Here is a 19,453-nt window from a genome sequence, read left to right as displayed (position 1 = left end):
ACTCCAGCACCTGACAGGTGTAAGGTATATGGAAGATGTGACCAGATTCCACACTGGGGGGGGGGGGGGGGGAGGAGGGAGGGACACACACATAACTGCAGCCTCCCTTTCCGCCTCTTCCTCCAAGATTATGGCTGTAGGGCATCTGTGAGTGGGGCCTTTCCTGAGATGAGACCCTTGGCCAGATATGCCCCCGCCAGCTCCTGGGGGCACCCCAGCCCCTCAGGTGGTGAGGAGATGCCCAAGGAATCAGAGACATGTGCAGGCATGCCCGTAAAGCTATCAGCAAAGATAGCCTTATTCAAGGCCCCCTCAGTTTCATTTACAACAGAAACTTTATGAGAAAGGTAGAGTCCCGCATACTTGAGATAGTAACAATTTCTGTTAAGATACTTCTGAACAAGAAATTCTAGGGAATAATGGGTGCATTAAAGGAAAATTAAAAATTCTCAGATCTAGATATTTCCCATCAGTATAAGCTTTCGGTGTAAAATCAAATTTGCCTTGATGCTGGACACACTAGAAGCCTACAAAAGTTTTAAGTTGAGGGTCCATCTCAACTTTAGTCATTTCAAGAGCACTACCACAATGTTTATATCCACTCCATCCAGCTTGAGATACTGTCTCTATTTAAAGACTTGCCATCCTTGAAACAAATCAACAGAAAATCCTCCAGGGAAAGCTGAGCAGGTGGAGTGTCAGACTGCCCTGAATCCATATCAGAAGTAGAAGTAGTTGGTAAAGGACACAATATCTAGTCTGCTACAGGAGAAGGCATTTCTTCATGCCAGGGGCGTAGCCACGGGTGGGCCTGGATGGGCCCAGGCCCACCCACTTTTGCTACAGGCCCGCCCCGCCCACGACAGCCCCTGCACTGACCTGAAGCGCATTCTCCCTCCAATCCAGCACCGGCGATCATAGCAGCTTCTACCACGTCCAGCAGGAAGTTGCAGAGTAGGCGGGACGCGCCTGAGAAGAAGCTCTGACGACGCGCGCTGGACGTGGTAGAAGGCTGGCTATGATCGCCGGTGCTGGATTGGAGGGAGAACGTGCTTCAGGTCAGTGCAGGGGGCGGTCGCGGGTGGGCGGACGGTGGAGAGGAAAGAGGTCTGTGCCCACCCAGTCCACCTCCAGGCCCACCAAAAATTAATCGCTGGCTACGCTACTGCTTCACGCAAGCCCCTTCGGTGAGACAAGAGTATCTTCCAAATCTCCTGGCTCCTTCTATCTGTGATTTCTGATCGACTCCAAATACACGTTAGTCCTGGGTCAACACTTGTTTGAAAACCCCTATCCTACTTCTTCAGCCTAACCAGATAGGAGTAAAAAAAGAAACCAATCACTTAATAATTGAAAACAATGACCCACAATATTACTTTTTCAGGTCCCATTGTAATTACCATCTGAGCTTAAATAAGAAAAGCAATTTGGTTCCATTTATTTTCAGTAATTAAGCAGTCTGCTTCCAAATCCTTTCCACACTCTCAGCCCTTAAACATTTTTAATGGGTAAATGGAGAAAGCTGGCTCTTTTTCCAAAATATCTTTAAAAATGTACTACTAGATTTTTCTTTTGATCTAGACTCCAACGCAGGTCTGTCATACCTTTCAAAATAATATTTTGATTTCCTAAAAAAAAAAACAAAAAAAAAACCACAGCTCTTCATTTTAATGTTTTCATAAATCATTAGTTTAACTTCAAAATTCATAATCCAGATGGAAACAAGAAAAAGCGCTTTCACAGCCTTGCCTGGTTAAAAAAAAAATATATATATAGGCATTTCTAAATAAGCAAAATCAGGTTCAGCCATTTGAGTTTTCTGATCAGTGGAGGTAAATTGGCAGCAAGGCCACCAAGAAAGGGATCTAGGTGTATTCGTTGATGATATGTTGAAACCTTCTGCTCAGTGTGCTGCGGCGGCTAAGGAAGCAAATAGAATGTTAGGTATTATTAGGAAAGGAATGGAGAACAAAAAAAATGTTGTAATGCCTTTGTATCGCTCCATGGTGCGACCGCACCTCGAATATTGTGTTCAATTCCGGTCGCCGCATCTCAAAAAAGATATAGTGGAATTAGAAAAGGTGCAGAGAAGGGCAACGAAAATGATAAAGACGACTTCCCTATGAGGAAAGGCTAAAGTGGCTGGGGCTCTTTCAGCTTGGAGAAAAGAAGGCTGAGGGGAGATATGATAGAGGTCTATAAAATAATGAGTGGAGTTGAACGGGTAGATGTGAAGCGTCTGTTCACGCGTTCCAAATACTAGGACTAGGGGCATTCGTGAAGCTACAATGTAGTAAATTTTAAAACGAATTGGAGAAAATGTTTCTTCACCAATGTGTACTTAAACTCTGGAATTATATGCCAGAGAATGTGGTAAAAGCGGTTAGCTTAGCGGTAGTTTTAAAAAAGATTGGACGGCTCATAAAGAAAAGTCCATAGACCGTTATTAAATGGACTTGGGGAAAATCCACTATTTCTGGGATAAGCAGTATAAAATGTTTTGTACTTTTTTGGGATCTTGCAGGTATTTGTGACCGGATGGCCACTTTTTGGAAACAGTATGCTGGGCTTGATGGACCTTTGGTTTTTCCCAGTATGGCAATAATTATGCACTTATGGATAGACTATATTGTTGTAAACACAGCCTCCCAAGGGACCTAAGCCCTGCTCTGTGAGTCAGCTCTTACTGAAAACACACAAGCTTAAAAAAAAAAAAAAAACTCAATGAAAATGCTCCACTATCTCTCCCATGAGCAATGCATGTTTTCTATCATTTTTATATCTGCTGCTCAGCTCTGAACAGAAAACGAAGCCTCTCAGAGCTAAAGCCAAAGGTTTAAATACACCCTGAAGTGTAATTATTAATCTTTTTCGTTTAAAGCCTCACAATAATACCCTAAAATCTAAGAACACTGGATCTTATACAGAAGGAAAGCTGAGAATGGTATTTAAATCTGGATGCATTTCATATCAGGGATGTGTGCTGTAGGAGGAGTGGCCCTAGTGGTTAGAGCACCAGTCTTGACATCCACAGGTGGGTTCAAATCCCACTGCTGCTACTTGTGATCTTGGGCAAATCACTTAACCCTCCATTGCCACGGTTTAATACTACTACTTAACATTTCTAGAGCGGCTACTAGGGTTACGCAGCGCTGTACAAATTAATAACTAAGGACGGTTCCCTGCTCAGAAGAGCTTACAATCTAAAGGATGAAATGTCGTTGGGTTAGTCTAGATTTCCTGAGTAGAGGTGTTGTGATTAGGTGCCGAAAGCGACATGAAGAGGTGGGCTTTGAGCAATGATTTGAAGATGGTAGGGAGGGGGCCTGGCGTATGGGCTCAGGGAGTTTGTTCCAAGCATGGGGTGAGGCGAGGCAGAAAGGGCGGAGCCTAGAGTTGGCGGTGGTGGAGAAGGGTACTGAAAGGAGGGATTTGTCTTGAGAGTGGAGGTTACGGGTAGGGACGTAAGGGGAGATGAGGTGTAGAGAGGTAAGGAGGGGCTGCAGATCGAGTGCATTTGTAGGTTAGTAGGAGAAGCTTGAACTGTATGTATGTATGTTGTATGTAACCTCCATTGCCACCGGTTTAAACTTAGGGCTCCTTTTACTAAGCAGCGGTAAGCCCAACGTGGCGCTCACAATACAGGAAGTACCACCAGGCTACCACAACAGCCTGGTGGTATATCCCACCCCTAGCGTGTCGTCATTACCTGGCGGTAATCAGGCAGTGCTGCACAATGCCAGGTTAACATGGGAACCCTTAACGCCACCTGTAGAAAAGTGAGACCTCCCCTTTACCAGCTGCGGTAAAAGGGGGCCTGGGCACAGGTATAAAACACGTGCCAACGCCGGCTCCCTTTTGCTGCAACTTGGTAAAAGGGGCCCAAAGATTGTCAGCCCTCCAGGGCCAGAGAAATACCCAGTGTACCTGAATGTAACTCACCTTGAGCTACTACTGAAAAAAGTTTGAGCAAAATCCAAATAAATAATTTGAGATTCTGTTGCTACTATCTGAGATTTTACATGAAACGTTGCTACTATTTGAGATTCTACACAGAATGTGGCTAGTGGAGGAGTGGCCTAGTGGTTAGAATACCGGTCTTGTAATCCAGAGGTGGCTGGTTCAAATCCCATTGCTGCTCCTTGTGATCTTGGGCAAGTCACTAAACCCTCCATTGCCTCAGGTACAAAACTTAGATTGTGAGCTCTCCTGGCACAGAGAAATATCCACTGTATCTGAATGTAACTCACATTGAGCTACTACTGAAAAAGGTGCAAGTGAAATCCAAATAAATAAATTTTACATTGACAGTGAAACACCAGTGAAATTTGTGGTTTGGCTCTATGCCCTACCCAATCGAAACGGACAAAAAAAAAAAAAACCCAAAACAGCACAACTCCATTACATTTAGATCATTTAAAGCTTGGGAAACAATGATATAGCGCATTCTAAAAAGCAAAAGTCCTTAATGAAATACAAATTTTTCAGTGCACATCCTGAGCCCATACATTTTCTTCAGTATACTCTATTACACTAAGGGGCCCTTTTACTAAGGTGCGTAGGTGCCTATTATGTACGTCCAACGCGCATCAATTTGGAACTACCGCGTGCCCATGGCGGTAATTCCATTTTTTAAGCTCATTTGAAAATATTTTTTATTTTCTACTGCCCGCGGTAAACAGCAGTGTACGCATGCCGACGATTACCGCCCGGTTAACGCTCGAGACCTTACCGCTCAGTCAATGGGTGATGGTAAGGTCTCAGGCCCAAAATGGACGTGTGCCAATTTTTATTTCGCTGCACGTCCATTTTCAGCCCCCCCCCAAAGGCCTTTTTTGTAGGCGCGCTGAAAAAATGCACAACAGCGCTGGCCATTGTTCGGCGCACCTTAGTAAAAGGACCCCTTGGGTCATCTACTCTTCTTCACCAATGAAGGAAATCTAAAGATGTGTACGAGTTCCTTCTTGGGCAGTGCTTGGCTCACGGTTACTTACATGTGCTGAGATGCGTTGGCAAAGAGATGCGAGTATTGGGGAGCGGAGTCTTCAGGCCCATGCGGAGCTGCATGGCTAATAACCATCAGAACTGGTCGATGAGGATACATCTTCTTCGACATTCGGAAGAAACTAATACTGTCGTTGGTGATCAGGTCAGTCAAGTAATCCTTAAAAAGAAAAGAAAAACGGTTCTAACAAGAGAAACCTCTCATTATTCTGGGACCTGGCGTTAGCAAGAACAACACGGATCAAATAAAAATCCACATTTACCCAGCAAAAACAAATATCAACTTAAATCTGAACCAACTTACATTCTCCGAGGGGCCCTTTTCCTAAGCCAAGTAGATGCATACGCATATCCAACGCGCTTCAATTTTCAGTTACTGCCTGGCTACTGTATGGCCCTTGCGGTAATATCATTTTTGACGTGCATCCGCTATGCGTGCCGGAAAAGAATTTTTTATTTTCTGGCGCCCGGCAGAAACCGGGCGATAATCATCGTTCTACTCACGTAGATGATTACCGCACATTTAATGCGTGAGACCTTACCGCTAAGTCAATGGCTGGCGGCAAGGTCTCAGACCCAAAATGGACGCATGCCAATTTTTGTTTTGCTGCATGTTCATTTTTGGCAAAAATAAAAAAGGCCTTTTTTTTTTACAGGCGCGCTGAAAAGTGGATCTGCGCGCACCCAAAACACGCGCCTACACTAGCGCAGCCCATTTTTCGGCGCACCTTAGTAAAAGGGCCCCTCAAGTTGGAAACTCACCTAAAGAGAGGGCTACACTGTGCCAAAGATTCACATGGAATTACTTAGTACAAAATATAAACACATGCACACAAATACAGAGTGACACAAAAAAAAAGAAAAAAAAAAAAAGTTACCCTCTAGAGGTTTTTTTTTTTTTGCTATTTTCTCAGCAACTGCTTGGAATTTCAAAGTCAAATTTTACAGCTTTATTTGTTACTATCTACGTTTATGTGCCGAGTGGAATGAGATCATCTTTAAACACGGCAAAGTTACAGACTTTTTAGCGTGACCACCTAATGATTTTGTTTCCACTGTAAAACTACCATTAGTTGGAAAAAAAAACCCTCTAGGGTTGCAGCTTACTGTTAATGATGCAACAGTGATGTAGACGTTTGTAAATAATTTGTATTTGATGGCATTCACGGCAAGGTGTCCGTTGCAGACAAAATGAGAATCCAGACACTGCGTGAACAAGATTTCAGAGGAAAGGCAATAGTGGCTGCGTATCATATTAACTAGAAGCTCAGCACCGTGAAGAAAATTTGCCAGTGCGACTGCGAAATTCTGGTACATTGTTAATTGTATCATTGAAATGATGTTATTTTACTGCAATATAACTCAAAAACATTTTCAACAATCAAAAGTCGCTAGGTAGTAATGCTAAAATGTCAGTAACATCAACATAGCTTTAGATAATTAAATGTTAAATAATAATACACTAGTAAAAAAGCCCCGTTTCTGATGCAAATGAAACGGGGGCTAGCAAGGTTTTCTTCTGTGTGCATGTGGGAGTGTGTGTGTCCCTGCCCTCTGGCCTCTCTCCCCTCCCCCCTCTGAGTCCTTCATTGTTACAGAGAGAGAGATTTGATTTCCTGCTTTGCTGTTTTCCTTCACTGTTTGTGTTAGAGAGAGAGCGAGGGCGGGGCAGACACTCATGGGGAAACCGGATATCTCTCCCCCTTCACACTTCCGGCTGGAGGCTTCATAGAACGTTGGTGTTGCCTTTTATATATAGAGATAAGTATGATGACTAAATAAGTTATGCAAAATTTCTCGTTGAAATGCAAAGCGGTTGCTGAGAAAGCTGCAAGAAACTGTAGGGGGTTACTTTTTTTTTTTTTTTTGCCTCACCCTGCTTATATACAAGAAGGGCATAATCGAACGGGGGCGCCCATCTATAAGGGCGGCCATCTCTAATGACGGCCCTGTCAAGCGGCGTACCTGACTGTATTATCGATACAAGATGGCCGGCATTCTTTCGTTTTCGATAATACGGTCAGGGCCGGCCAAATCTCAACATTTGGGCAGCCCTTAGAGATCGCCAGTGTTAGAGATGGCCGCCATTGGTTTTCGCCGATAATGGAAACTAATGGTGGCCATCTCAAACCCGGCCAAATCCAAGCCATTTGGTCGTGGGAGGAGCCAGCATTTGTAGTGCACTGGTCCCTCTGACATGCCAGGACACCAACCGGGCACCCTAGGGGGCACAGCAGTGGACTTCACAAATTGATCCCAGGTGCATAGCTCCCTTACCTTGGGTGCTGTGGCCCCCCCAACCCCGCTCCCAAAACCCACTCCCCAGAACTGTACACCACTATCATAGCCCTTAAAGGGTAACGGGGGGCACCTAGATGTGGGTATAGTGGGTTTCAGGTGGGTTTTGGAGGGCTCCCATTTACCACCACAAGTGTAACAGGTAGGGGGGGATGGGCCTGGGTCCGCCTGCCTGAAGTGCACTACAGTACCCACTAAAAACTGCTCCAGGGACCTGCATAGTGCTGTGATGGAGCTGGGTATGACATTTGAGGCTGGTATAGAGGCTGGCAAAAAATGTTTTTACATTTTTTTGGGGGTGTTGGTGACCACTGGGGGAGTAAGGGGAGGTGATCCCCAATTCCCTCCGGTGGTTATCTGGTCAGTTCAGGCACCTTTTCAAGGCTTGGTCGTGAACAAAAAGGGACCAAGTAAAGTCGGCCAAATGCTCATCAGGGTCAGCCTTCTTTTTTCCATTATTGGCCGAGGCTGGCCATCTCTTAACCACGCCCTGGTCAAGCCTTCGGTACACTGCCGACACGCCCCCTTGAACTTTGGCCGGCCCTGTGACGGAAAGCAGTTGAAGCCGATTATACCGATTTGGCCGGCTTTAGGAGAAGGCCGGCCATCTCCAGATTTGTGTCGGTAGATGGCTGCCCTTCTCCTTCAAAAATAAGCAGGCAAGTGAATTAATGCTGCTTTCTACAGTGGCAATGTGTGTAAACTAAATTATTTTGAAATCTCAGGTCACCTTCACCGATGTAGAATGTGCCAAACTGCCCATGGAAGTCATTATTCCATACTGTTGTACTTAACTCAGTCTGTAGACATCAGTTCCGCTCACAAAACACAAAACCAAAGGCCCTGTTTTCTAAACTGCATTATAGTCGCATTAGCGTCTTTAATAGGCGTTATCCATGGATGTGCCTACAATATCCCTATAGGCAGTGTGTTTTTTCTTGCAAAAAGGTGCCGATACTCAAATGCTAGGCCACCCTTCATGGGTGGGGTGATCACTAAGGGACTTATCCCATAATAGCCTGACCCCTGCAACCAGTCACAGAATCTACAACAAGGCAGAATTGGTGTGTAGAGCCTGAGCTCTTTCAATAAAACTTGGGGTCCATGGGTCAATTTTAGCAGACAATGGAAAAGGTGGTGGTACTCAGTACCCCCCAGTGGCGTTCCCAGGGGGGGCGGTCCGCCCCGGGTGCAAGCCGCTGGGAGGGGTGCCACGCGCCTGTCGGCTCCGCTCGTTCCATGCTCCCTCTGCCCCGGAACAGGTTACTTCCTATTCCAGGGAAGAGGGAGCATGGAACGAGCGAAGCCGACAGGCGCGGCACCCCTCCCCCCCAGCAGGTAAAAATGCACCGGGGGGGGGGGGGCGCATCGGCAATCCGCCCAGGGTGTCAGCCGCCCTAGGAACGCCACTGGTACCCCCTCAAAAATAGCCCTGCCTATAGGTGTCTACACTGTTAGCACACGCTGTAATTGTAGGTGTGTTAAAAATGCTAACACACCTTAGTAAACAGGGCCCTTAGTTTTAATACTCCTAGGACCTGAAGATTCTTGCTCCCACAACCCTGGCACCTTTGGAAAACCATTTATCAGAGAAGGGTACTCTTATCATGGATTAAGCTATGCCATCTGGATTTCAAATGATGCCATTTTATGGCAAATAAGAACACTTTTCAATAGTGGCCAGTCCCAAAAGTAGAAAGATTCCATGCACGCTACTTAACCCCAGGGTAAGCAGTGGCTTTCCACCAGATCTGCATTAATAACAGTTTCTGGACTTTGCTCCAGGAACTTGTCCAACCTTTTTTCAAACCCACCTACATTAAATGCTTTTACTACTAGCGTTCCAAACCCCCCCCCCCCCAAAAAAAAAAAAACCCCCACACCCAGTTCAATTCAAAAGTAATTACTGTATTTCAAGTTCCTCCTCACTGAACACCTTTTGTAAAAACGGTAAGGCATCATCTACTATAATAAAACTCACCCTCAACGTTCTGAGGACACTGACGTCAGTGAAGCCAAGTCCTGACTTCCTTCAAAAAGGTTCGAACGTTCGTGGTGGTGAAGCCACCAAAATCGCTCCGGGCCCCGCCCTCGAGGGCGGAGCAATGGCAGAACAACGAAGGGGTTTGGCAGGGAGGGAGGCAGGGAGGTGGGTGGGAAATCGCTCCGGGCCCCGCCCTCGCATCAGACGTCATGACGTTGGGGGCGGAGCAATGGCAGAAGGGGTTGGCCAGGGAGGGAGGGGGGGGGTGTTGGCGACGAAAACCTTGCTAGCGCCCGTTTCATTTGCTCTGAAACGGGCCTCTTTTACTAGTGGAACATAAAAGATTTGACATTTATCATGGTGGAGTCTCTCTCAAAAAGATTTTTTTTTTAAAGATTTGTACATTTCTTCTAACATCTAGCAGGTTCTGAATGCAGTAATTTTAGGAATTTCAGATACAACACTAGATGGTGGAGTGTTCAATGTCAAATTAATTAGCTGACCGAAAAGACGTGACCTGAAAAGTTAATAGAAGTCCCAAATGACTATGCAAAGATCTCATTTTTTTCAAATAAATAATGTGACTGATCATAAACAGTGCTGCAAGGTGTTTTATGTATGAAAAATAAAACAGATTTGAAAATGCAAGTCACACCACCATTATTTTCTGTGAGAATGCTGTTCACTTTATAGGGCTAAATGTCCATATATTGTTGAACCCTGCACAAACCTAGGGGCCCTTTTACTAAGCCGTGGAAGTGTCTACGTACACCCAACGCGTGCCAAAATGGAGCTACCACCCGACTACCAGGGCCGCCGAGAGGGGGGGGGCGGGGGGGACAAAATTCCCCGGGCCGGGCCGCCAAGGGGGACCCGGTGCCGGGGTCTCTCTCCTTCTCCTTCTCCCAGACCACCGGCGCGCAGTCCCCGGTCTCACCTGCCCGTCCTCGGCTCCATTGAAAGCCCCCCTCCGTCCACCACCACGCCCCCTGCATTCAAATCGGCAGCACCTCACCCAGTGGTGTGCTGGAGCCGGCTCGCTCCGGCTCGCAAGAGCTGCTTGCTAAATTTTGACAGCTCTTGCGAGCCGGTTATTCCTTGGGGGCGAGCCGGCTCCATTACGGGAGGTAAGCATGGCAGGAGGGCTCCATCACAGGCCATGCTTACCTCCCCTCCCGCTCCCAAAAATGTCCGAGTCCTTCGCCCCCACCCTGCCCTCCCGCTCCCATCCGTCTCTTTTTGTATTACCTCTGTCGAAGTGCCGCCTTATTTAAAGCCCTGCTGCCCATCTCCAGCCTTCCCCTACTTCCGTCTGATGAGTTCGTGCCCTTAGTCCCGCCTTCTGATGTCATTCTGACGTCATTTCCTTTTTCTGCAGCAGGACTGAGGGAACAAACATCATCACAAAGCAAGCAGGGGAAGGCTGGAGACGGGCAGCAGGGCTTTAAATAAGGCGGCGCTTCGACTGAGGTAATACAGAAAGATGGATGGGAGGGGAGGGTGGGGGCCATGGAGAATCACTGGACATGGATGGGAGCGGGAGGGCAGGGGAGGGAGGAGAATCACTGGGCATGGATGGGCAGAGGGGGGCAGGGGAGAGAGGAGAGTTTCAGGACATGGATGGAGGGGAGGGAAGGGAGAGAGAAGAAATGCTGGACATGGAGGGAAGATAGAGGAAGGAGATTAGATGAGGGGAAAGGAAGTGAGGAGAGAAACTGCACATGGATGGAGAAAATAGGCAGAAGCTGGATCCACTTGTACAGTCAAGTCTGCGGAGGACCAGAAATGAAGAAGAAAGGAGGAAAGAAAAGAAATAAATGGAAAGGAAGCCCTGGAAAAGGAGTCAAGGGAACAGATAGAGAGCAGCAGAATCAGATACTGGGCCAGCATGATCAGAGAAACAAAGTCACCAGACAATAAAGGTAGAAAAAAATAATTTTATTTTCATTAGAGTGTTTGGAATATGTCCACTTTGAGAATCAGGTGCTGAACGTTAAAAGTTTATATTTATTTACTTATTTATGGCATTTTATCCCATATTAAACATGAATTAGATTGGAACCTGGGATCATTTAATTTTTTTTCCTGGAGAGAGTAATGCATTGCCCCCCCCCCCCCCCCGGCTATAGCCAGCTCTGCAATTTTGGGGGGGCGCAGAGGTGGGTGGGGGGGGCGCAGTGGTGGATGGGGGGGCGCCGAGGTGGACCGGGGAGAGAGCCTGTTAAAAATTTACCAGCACACCACTGACCTCACCTCAGCATGAAAGCGGCAGATCACCTCCCTTCGGGCCTTCCCTCACTGTGTCCCGCCCTCATCTGATATAACTTCCTGTTTCCGCCCCTAAATGCATTGAAAATACACCTCTATGCTTATCTGCTGTCATTTACTATGTTACTATGCCTAAATGACATCATTGACAAAATATCACAGTTTGTTTCTGTCACTTTGGATGTGAAATGACACAAAATGATCCATCCAGGTTTTCGCATTGTTTTTAAAACAAGATATCCCTATATTATATCCATCTTGGTTCTTCATCATAGTCCTTAGATAAGCCACTTTGATGGAAGGAAGAATTATTTATTTGTGTATTTGATCTCCAGTTGTTTGACTGAAATTGTGCTGAGCTGCATTTAAATAAGTCAGCAGACTCCGAGTACCGTTATGGATGCAAATGAGGCCAGCTGGAAAACATGCTGGAAAATTGTTTGTCAGTTTTGACTTGGTGTATCCAATCTTAAAAGCATGGTAATTTGATAATTTATGAAAGCCATCATAAACCTGACATTCAAACAAAATAGGTGGGCCTCTCAGCCTCATTTATTCTGTAGATGGACAACAACGTGTCAGTCAGGTGAGCACAGGACGCGGCTTGCAATATGAAGGCCTAATTTCCCCGGGGTTTCAAATTAATAATAGAAGGTTGTCACGTTGTGGATGCCATTTATTCCACTTTCAAGACAGGCAGTTGTGAATTTAAAGTCAAGCATTCTCCGTTAAGTCTTTGGATAATTATTTATAGCTTAGCTAAGACCCTCATGTGCAATTACATGTTTCGTTCATAACTAATGAAATAATTAATGTGAAAAACAACAAACAAAAAAGGCGATAGATAGATGAACACTAGCTAGGGCAGGTGGTATCGAGGGAAGTTCTGAAAGCAAGTTCTTTTCCCTCCCTTATGTCCCGATGATCAAAAGCAAACGCGGGCGCTAGAGGCCAATGAGCATGAGCATGTAAATGCATGCTAAACAGGGCATTACCTATTCCTCCCCAATGCTCAGGCAGCGTGCCAAACATTGGTGCTGTCCCTGCAACAAACCCAATGCCAGCTCAGAGCTGGCGTTTGGGTTTGCAGAGCATTGGGAAGCTCTGTCCAGCATGCATTTGCATGCTTGCAGACCCCCTCCCCCCCCCCCCCAAAAAAAGCAATCAAGGCCCTGGCAGCCTAGTGCCCCCTGGGGCAGTGACAAAGGGAGCAGGAGGTCCAGCGGACCTCCAGCCCCTCCCCACCGACACCCCTCCTGACATGAGGGCCCCCCTAACCCCCAACACCCAAAATAGAATCTGTGGTGGTTCAAGTGGGCTGCCATCCCAACCCCCACCATTCCTGGTGGTCTAGCAGGGCCCTCCCCCTCCTCCCCATACCTCTCCAATGGTGGAAGAGGCGCTGGTTGAGAAGGGAGTGGGCAACTCCCTCCTCCATCGGAGCGGTACGGGTGGGGGAGGGCTCCACTAGACCACCAGGGAGGATGGAGGTTGGCTAGCAGCCCACTTGTGCCACTAGGGGTTCCTTTTTGGGTGTTGGGAAGGCTAAGGAGTCTGGAGATCCATTAGATCTCCAGCCCCTCAGGCCCTCGTGGCGCTGTCTGGGTGGGAGTGGCTTGGTGTGGGGGCTGGCAGAGGTCTGAGGGTGCCAAAGACCTCCATCTCCTCGTTTGACAGGTCCTGTCAAACTAGTGCAGGAGGATTGTGCCTGAGCGTATCCTCCCGCACTTTTCCCTTATGATCAGAGCTCATAGCTTGCCTATGTTTGCATGCTATTAGCTCTGATCATAGGGGCAGTATAGCCCCATGCTGTTCCAGCACTGTTTTTAGAGCTTCTGATCATCTGGCTGTTAATTCTGTGTCTTATCCTTTGCTCCACAGTGCAGCGAATCACATCTCTCATAAGTTTCATACGTATTTTGTGCCAGTTTTTGGTTTTGGCTCAAAAATTTGTAGCCTCCGTCTGGAGTATTTAAGTCACCAGGAGCCATTCCTGCCTGGTTAAATAGTGCTTTACAGCCTAACCACGGATATTCAGTGGGAGATTACCATGATCTCCAGCCAATTATTTGCGGTTAGTTGGTTAGGTGCAGACATTCAGTGCCAAACCAGCTATGAATAGGCTGCATAAATAGCAGGCCTATCTTTAACCGCTAAGCACTTAACCCTGAATATCGGCTTAACCAGTTAAGGTGCCACGGTCAAAACCGAAACCGAATATCCAATTCCAGAAGCTGGATACAGCCTGGCATTGAATATCTGGTCTTACCGTCTGCGTCAGGAAGTCACCGTGCAGCCCGATGCTGGCTGAATATGTTTTTTTTTTTTTTTTTTGGGGGGGGGGGGGGGTGTATATTTAAGTCTTCCCGTGATGTAAGTCTGTGACTTGTATATCCAGTCCAAAAAAGTGGAGTGAGTGGCCTAGTGGTTAGGGTGGTGGACTTTGGTCCTGAGGAACTGAGTTCGATTCCCACTTCAGGCACAGGCAGCTCCTTGTGACTCTGGGCAAGTCACTTAACCCTCCATTGCCCCATGTAAGCCGCATTGAGCCTGCCATGAGTGGGAAAGCGCAGGGTACAAATGTAACAAAAATAAAATAGATACTATTGGAGATTCTACATGGAATGTTGCTACTATTGGAGATTCTACATGGAATGTTGCTATTCCACTAGCAACATTCCATGTAGAAGGCTGCGCAGGCTTCTGTTTCTGTGAGTCTGATGTCCTGCACGTGCGTGCAGGACGTCAGACTCACAGAAGCAGAAGCCTGCGCGGCCACATTGGTGATCTGCAAGGACCGACTTCTACATGGAATGTTGCTAGTGGAATAGCAACATTCCATGTAGAATCTCAAATAGTAGCAACAGTGGAGGAGTGGCCTAGTGGTTAGGGTGGTGGACTTTGGTCCTGGGGAACTGAGGAACTGAGTTTGATTCCCACTTCAGGCACAGGCAGCTCCTTGTGACTCTGGGCAAGTCACTTAACCCTCCATCGCCCCATGTAAGCCGCATTGAGCCTGCCATGAGTGGGAAAGCGCGGGGTACAAATGTAACAAAAATAAAATAAATAAATTAGAAAGAAATAATAGAAAGTCCAAATTAAACATCAATTCCAGTACAAAATTAGTAAAGTAGAAAATACAAATTTATTTCAAACTCAACCAATATAACACTACATTAGCTATAAAAAGTGCACTGAAGTATACCCCCCTATGAAATTACAATAATCCATCATGCAATGGTCTTAGAAAATCCTTTCGGTATTAAATCCTCCGTATCATGAAAGTTATTCATGTATAAATAACACTTAGTGAATCCAGTTCTTCAAACTTAGGGAACAATTTGATCTTCTCATAGGTGTGTCTAATTACTTGTTTCCACTCTTTATAGCTCGTTTTCAGCCCAACACAAATTTGTGTTTCGCCATTAAGGCATCCTCAGGAGCTGTTAACCAAGTGGCAGTTCCTATTGAGCAAGTACCAAAAATGCCAACGCATCTGTGCGTGATGGATTATTGTAATTTCGTAGGGGGGTATACTTCGGTGCACTTTTGTATAACTAATAATACAAATTAACATATGCATCCAGCTTTTCCTACATAAGCACGCAGTTATGGAATGCACTACCACTCGCCGTGAAAAAAATGCGTGACCTAACCAACTTTCGTAAATCACTGAAGACCTACCTGTTCAGTAATGCACATCGCAACGATCCATCCTAATTACCAGACAACGAAACTCAAGCCTGAACTGTATAAAACCTAACTCTCTATACTCGACTACCAAAGCCTACTCTACCACGAATGAACTTTAACGCAATACCACCTTATCTGTTATTCCGAATATGAACTCTTTATACTTGATTGCTTAATCTACTATGTCAATCATGATCTTTGATGTAAAACCACTTGTATCTCTCACTCCGGAATGGCGATCGCCATGACGGAACAATGTAAGCCACATTGAGCCTGCAAATAGGTGGGAAAATGTGGGATACAAATGCAGCAAATAAAATAAAATGTAGTGTTACATTGGTTGAGTTTGAAATAAATTTCTGTTTTGTACTTTGCTAATTTTATACTGGAATTAGTACTTAATTTGGACTTTCTACTATTTCCTTCTAATATTACATGAGAAAGTTGTTAGTGTTCTTTAGATTCCTAATTTTGTATTGTTGATACAAATTATATTAGACAACAGCTGTAATTACATCTTGCATATGACAGCGAAAATGTTCACTTTTAATTAATTAAATTTATTTATTTTGCATCCTTAAACAGCTTCCCTGCAATGCCCCTGACTGCTGGAAGCCATCAAGAAATTCACAGCCTTGTTTGTTCTGAAGCCTGAATGTTACAAGCGACATCTCGTACACTCTACCTGCCCATTACCGGCATCCATGATGTCGCTTGACGTGCTGCTGCCCACATGACAGCTCCCAGGGGGACCAAAAGTGGCTTAAAATCTATTTTCAGCAATAATAAATCAGATGTAAAAGGTTTGTCCTCTGCTGCTCTCCATGGGAGCTTCGAGAATGCTGCTCATTTGCATGGCAAGCAGAGCTCTCGTTCGCTTCTGCAGCTCAAAGAAGATTCTAGGACTCATTTGCAACCTGCTTTGAGAAACTACACTCTACTGTAGTAAACACTGCTTTAAAAAAAAAAAAATTGGCATTTAGTTTGGGTCTCAAATGCTTTGAGAATGAAAGTATTTACCTGTGTTTGAGGAGGGGGATTCCAATGACTGACCGGTTGACCCTTCCTTTTGGTATCTCTGTAGGAAAGTTTTGGTCCAGCGCACAGATAGATAGACTGCAGAGATTGTTCCCGAGAAGCATCTGAATTATTCTACTCCAGTCTTAGCTCACAGAACAGAACTTTGCTGGCTATGGTCAGGTTTTTCCCTTTGTTCATTGATGCCCCATATCCCTGGCATAGCGACTGACTAGGGAGATCTTCAAGTCAGAGGCTGGTACAAAGGATAGGAGCTTCCACTCCGTGTCTCTTTGACCTCCAGCTTCCTGAAGGAAATATGGCACATTGACACAATATCCTAGAAAGGCCATGTGGAAGGTCATTAAATAATAATGTCGTCAAAGGATTTTTCCATGCGACAGTCCTTGATGCATTCTTCTAGGTTCATTTAGGGATGATACTGTATACATAACACTGTCACTACATTTATCGTCACTAGCATTCAAACAGTTGGGTATACAAGTACCATATTTATGGCTGTTAACTGATGCATTGGGATTTCCATAAGTCATTACAGTCTGACGGTGAAATGTGACCCTAGAGAAAAAGCGTTGTTCTTGTTTATAAAACAAATACTAGATAGGTTTAATTGAAGCATGTAACCCTAGAATGACATCCATACTGCATTAAATTGCTTTCTCAGCTCGCAAGTGTCAGGGGCCATTAAAGTCTCAGGATCTATAGCTTACATCCCAGCTGTTAAGTATGTTCAAAACAATATTCCCCTTTCTGCAACAAAGAGATAATGCATAGTCCAATACATTTGGGGCATGCAGTTACTTTATAGGCTTTGGCATTGATTTTGTTAAGGCAGGGGAAGAACATAAAAAGGTAACTTTGATTAGACTTTCAGCCATGAGGTACCTTTACTGTCTTACAACAGAGGCCAGGAAGGGAGCAAACAATCACATACCTTAGAGTAGTCAAACCCGTGTTTCTCCTTTATTCCGTTTCGGCAAAGTGTATAGTTGTAAAATCGTGAATTTTTTACCAATCCGACCCATTGTTTCCAACCAGGAGGTACATAGGAACCGTTGTATTCATTAAGATATTTTCCAAAGAAAGCTGGGGTAAAAAAATAAAATAAAAGTAAAAATGCACGAGCTGCTAAAATGCCGGCAGAACACATCGTTCACACCATGACAGGACATCGGAATGATCAGCATTCACTTACCTTTTCTGGCTACGTCAATCACCCTTTGCTCATTCTGTGTTTAATTTCTTTTATTGATTTTCGATACAAATATAAGCAAGAGCTCACAACATAACAACAAGTAATATTTTACAAAGTATGGCAATACTGGAGCTCACATGTAAGAAGTAGCTATTCATATCTAGGTTCAAATGAAGTTAAGAATAGAGAGGTAGGAAAGAGAAAAAGAAGAGGGAAAGAGCGGTGGGGGGAGGGCTGGAGGATACAAATCAAAGTATAAAGCATGCATAGGCCAAAAGATAGATCTAATTTAGTGCTTATCGCTATACAGTGTCAAAATAAGATACAAGTGGTAGCCATTTTTCCCTATATGAAGCAAAGCGAGAAGATTTCTTTGCAAGGTGCGATTCGTATTTGTAGATTTGGAGCAATAAGTTCCACCATTCCTGGTAGGTGGCTTGGTGTAAGGACCTCCAAAGTGAGAAAATTACCTTCAGTGCTAAAGATACCATGGTGCTAACAAGAGACCCTTCACTGTGAGTCAGCAAACTCTTGTAGCACTGATCCCTGAGAATCACAAATTTATAAGTGATTGAGCCAGGAAGGTGAAAGATGTCTACTAGTTGTGACCAGATTTCTAAGCAGTAATTACGAAGGCACACACAGTCAAATATAAGATGCTTTATATTACCCACTTGAGACTGGCAAGACCAGCACACACTAGGGTTAGAGGGAGCGATAACATGTAACTTATATGGCATCCATAGAGATCTATGCATAAAGAAATACATAGACTGTGTAGTAACAGAAGAGTTAGAGCATCTGAAGAGGGACTTCCAAAGCTGTTCCCACAGTTTATCTGATATAGGTTGCTGTATGTCTTCCTCCCAACATCTACGTAATCCTGTAACCCTTTGCTCATTCTGACCTGATCAGAGAAATAAAGTTTTAGCTCCTGAAAACCAGTTAATAATTACACTAAGGAGCCCTTTTTTAATAGGTTGTGGTAAAAGGGGCCCTGTGCGAGTGGCAGTGGCCATTTTTGCTGTGCACCAGGCCCCCTCTTTTACTGCAGTCGGTGAAGATAGCCTAAAATGAAATGGCCATGTGGTAAGTTTGCACTTGCCATGCGGCCATTTCAAGGGGCGGGGATCACTTACCGCCACCCACTGAGGTGGTGGTAAGGGCTCCCACGCTAACCTGGTAGAAACTGGGCAGCGATTACTGCCAGGTAACCCCCCTGCGGACATATTTTTTCAATATTTCTTCTAGCACCGGAAAATTTTATTTATTTGTTACATTTGTATCCCACATTTTCCCACCTATTTGCAGGCTCAACGTGGCTTACATAGTACCGGAGAGGCTTTGAAGTCTCCGATGAACAAATACAAGGTAATGTTGTGGTAGGATAGAGTTCATGTAGCACTGTCACATTAGGGAGTCATACAACGGAAGAGTTGAGTAATGTCCGTTACGTACTTGAGTTTTGTTGTGTAGCAGAGTTCAGGCATTTTAAGTTGGGTTGGTAGAGTATGCCTTTTGGAACAGGTTAGTCTTTAGTGATTTCCGGAAGTTTAGGTAGTTGTACGTCATTTTCAAGGCTTTTGGTAATGTATTCCATAATTGCGTGCTTATGTAGGAGAAACTGGATGCATAGGTTGATTTGTATTTAAGACCTTTGCAGCTTGGGTAGTGAAGATTTAGAAATGTTCGTGTTGATTCGGATTTGTTTCTGGTTGGTAAGTCGATCAGGTCTGTCATGTATCCCGGGGCTTCACCGTAGATGAAATGGAAATGCCGCATGCTGGGGGCAGAACTACTATTGGCACCCTCGTTGGGCCGGCGATAGTTCCAGCCTGCCACACGGCAACCCTTTAGTTAAAGGGCCCCTAAATTTGTCTAATAAAGAAGGCATCACCCTCTTTTTTTTTTTAACTTTTATTTTCCTGTAGAGGACAAACACGGCAACCACACCACTACATTCAACGTACTCA

The 19,453-nt window shown here is 45.1% G+C and overlaps 1 protein-coding gene across 3 annotated transcripts in view; it reads right to left on the bottom strand.

Annotated features, from left to right (window-relative positions):
* The window catches only part of SULF2 (sulfatase 2), a 317,708-nt gene that overhangs the window by 68,677 nt on the left and 229,578 nt on the right, over positions 1-19,453 (bottom strand). For all 3 annotated transcript variants that reach the window (XM_030211408.1, XM_030211410.1, XM_030211409.1), the window contains 2 exons: positions 17,220-17,371; positions 4,995-5,164 (listed from right to left, as the gene is read on the bottom strand). In XM_030211408.1, the coding sequence (XP_030067268.1) occupies positions 4,995-5,164; positions 17,220-17,371 (322 nt within the window). The remainder of the gene's footprint in view (positions 1-4,994; positions 5,165-17,219; positions 17,372-19,453) is intronic.

This window comes from Microcaecilia unicolor, chromosome 8 (genome assembly GCF_901765095.1).
Source record: "Microcaecilia unicolor chromosome 8, aMicUni1.1, whole genome shotgun sequence".
Lineage (NCBI taxonomy): Eukaryota > Metazoa > Chordata > Amphibia > Gymnophiona > Siphonopidae > Microcaecilia > Microcaecilia unicolor.
Note: the sequence above shows the minus strand (reverse complement) of the source record. Positions and strands in the feature narration are given on the sequence as shown.